Raw genomic sequence first — 2,593 nt, 5'->3', positions numbered from 1 at the left:
GAAATCTGTGGTGGTCTCCTTTTTTTTCCCCTCCCCTGAAACGACTAGCAATAAAAATGCTATTATCTACACCTGGCCCCAGTAACTTGACGGGCAGCCTTCTTCAGATGACAGCTGAGAATCCGCTTAGAGCTTTAGTCGATTTGTTTAGTGAGCAGAGGGCAGCCAAGCCTCTTGATTTTCTCAGCTGTCCCACAGAGCTCTGCCTATTTGGTGTTTTGTTTAACACTCGAAGGCTTTGGAAAGGACACAACCAAACAGGATGATGGAGAGATGCAACCGGGAAAATGGCCGAGACACCGCAACACCACTTGTGTTTTCCCAGACTGAGTAGGGCTGGTTCGAGCCAACCAGTGGCAGAGCCTTGGTTTGTGTACAAGGTCCCACCACAGACAATTCAACTGCTAGAAACGTCTGAGAGCGTCCCCTGCTGGCTAGGCAGCACTGCCATCCGCAAAAAACTTTATGAACAGAATTGAAGCCTGGGCACAGATCCCCGGGACAGACCCTGCTCCCGCACTCGAGGGTTGGCCTTGTAGACGATTCGACTGACGTTCGCTTTGGCTTTTCTTCTCCGTCTTTTCGCATCCTAGTCCAGAAGCGTGCGCTTCCTGGTCTGCGGAGTTTTCACCACGTCTACCTGGCACGTCGTACGTGTTTTAACTCACACACATCCACTGTCTCCTTTCAGGTGGCCATTCATTCTGTGCTCGAGAAGCTTTTCAGAAGCATTTGGAGTTTACCCAACAGCAGAGCCCCGTTTGCGATAAAATACTTCTTTGACTTTTTGGATGCCCAGGCTGAAAACAAAAAAATCACTGATCCTGATGTGGTCCATATCTGGAAAACAAACAGGTGGGCGTGTGGACGGTTACTGACAGTTTTCCAGAATCTGGGGCAGACTGGGAACTAAAACTGAGGGGACAGAGAGGGAGAAAGAGTTCTTTGTCCTGGTGTCTGAAATGCTGTGCTTGGTAAGTCGGAATCGTGTCTTGCATTGTTGCTGTTTTAAAACAATGAAAACCAGTACAGAGCTGCGAATTCTTTTCTTTCAGAATAAACAAAACCTGTTCTCCTGAATGTAAGGGAAAAGGCCTACTAAAATGTTAGCCCAGCGTTAGCTTGACCAGGAGGATGAGAAATTAGTCTCCGGGAATGATCTCCCAGTGGTTTCATTAGAGCAGATTCTGCTATTTGTCCCTAAAAGAATCAGTCGCTTTGCAATCTCCAAGCTGTCTTCTCAGTTCATGTCCAAGCCATTCCAAGCACTGGCGTCAGCTGGGCCATGACCATGAAGGATTAGAAAAAGCTGTGGTTCCATAGTCTGTGTCAAACGCCTCCCAGTCAGCCCTGCTCCAGCCCACCTCTCGGCTCAAGTTCTGGGTTCTAGTTCAGGCCCTCTACACAGTTAGTCACGCACCAGGTGTGGGTGCTGCAGCCCATCGTCACCGGGATGGCAGTGCGTCTGAGCAGGGGCAGCAGCTGGCGCAGTAGTGCCCAAAGTGCCTTGCGTCAATAGAAAGACCCGGCAGCCAGATGGTGGAGGCCAGAGATCGACCTCGACAGCCCTCAAGCTTCTATGCAGCTATTGAGGGCCCGTGATGTGCCTGTTCTGAGAGCTGGAGATAGAGACCACAGTTCCTTTCTGTCTAGTCAGTTTCTACTCCTGGTGTGTCAGAGTAGAACTGTGCTCCGGACGGTTTTCAGTGGCTGATTAAAAAATAAATTAAAAAGATAGCCAGGCCTTTCTTCCAAAGCACCTTTAGGTGGACGCAAGCCTGGTGTGTGAACCATTGGCATCACCTAGGGAACAGAATAGGCAAAAATCTGTGTCCTCGAGGAGTTTACATTTGTGAAGAACCCAATACACCAAACGGCTGCTACTGTGTTAACTCTGACTCTTAGTGTGACCCTAGAGAGAGGTTTCCGAGACTCGTAGTGACCCGATAGAGAGGTTTCCAAGGCTGGGCATCTTTACAGCAGCGGATAGCCGCAGCTTTTTCCCTCGGAGTGGCTGCTAGGCTTGAACTGCCAACCTTGTGGTAGGCAAGCCAATTCTCACCCAACAGGCCCACCAGTGCTCTTGAGTGGGTGAAGGCAAACAGTAACGAAAATAGGTGCTAGCACATGAGAAGGCCTAAGCATGATGGAGCGCGTGGGGCGGGAGAACAGAGCCCGTCCGCAGAGAGAGGTTTAGAGGTGGTTGCACTGAGACAGTGACTTTGAGCCAAGTCTTGAAAAAGGTGAGGGCACAACTCCGGATCACCTGGGGCAACTGTTTCAGGAAGACAGGTGACAGGAGCACACGTCCTGAGGCAGGCGCTTGTCTGGTTTGCTTGAAGAACCTCAAAGCGGCCAGTGTCTTTGGGATGAGTGCCGAGTAGCAGGTGATGTGGGCACTGGGCCACATCCATCCGGCACTCACCTGCAAGGAGATGGAAGGCCAGGCAGGATTTTGAGCAGGGGAGAGGCACAATCTGATTCTTGGTTGAAAGGACCCCTGGTAGTTGTATGGAGAAGGAGGTGCTAAGGGGTGGGGGGTGGGGGCGTGCAGGGAGTTGTAATCCAGGTGCGAGAGATGGCGGCCATGTAG

General features: G+C 51.0%; 1 protein-coding gene across 1 annotated transcript in view; it reads left to right on the top strand.

The window, feature by feature from the left end:
* Nucleotides 1-2,593, top strand: part of PLXNC1 (plexin C1) — a 207,800-nt gene that overhangs the window by 197,535 nt on the left and 7,672 nt on the right. The window contains exon 30 of the mRNA XM_045291393.1: nt 692-855. Within this exon, the coding sequence (XP_045147328.1) occupies nt 692-855 (164 nt within the window). The remainder of the gene's footprint in view (nt 1-691; nt 856-2,593) is intronic.

This window comes from Echinops telfairi, unplaced genomic scaffold (genome assembly GCF_000313985.2).
Source record: "Echinops telfairi isolate 266 unplaced genomic scaffold, ASM31398v2 ScPeMD7_2;HRSCAF=8, whole genome shotgun sequence".
Taxonomy (NCBI): domain Eukaryota; kingdom Metazoa; phylum Chordata; class Mammalia; order Afrosoricida; family Tenrecidae; genus Echinops; species Echinops telfairi.
The sequence above is the reverse complement of the archived record's forward strand: the minus strand, read 5'-3'. Positions and strand labels throughout refer to the sequence as shown.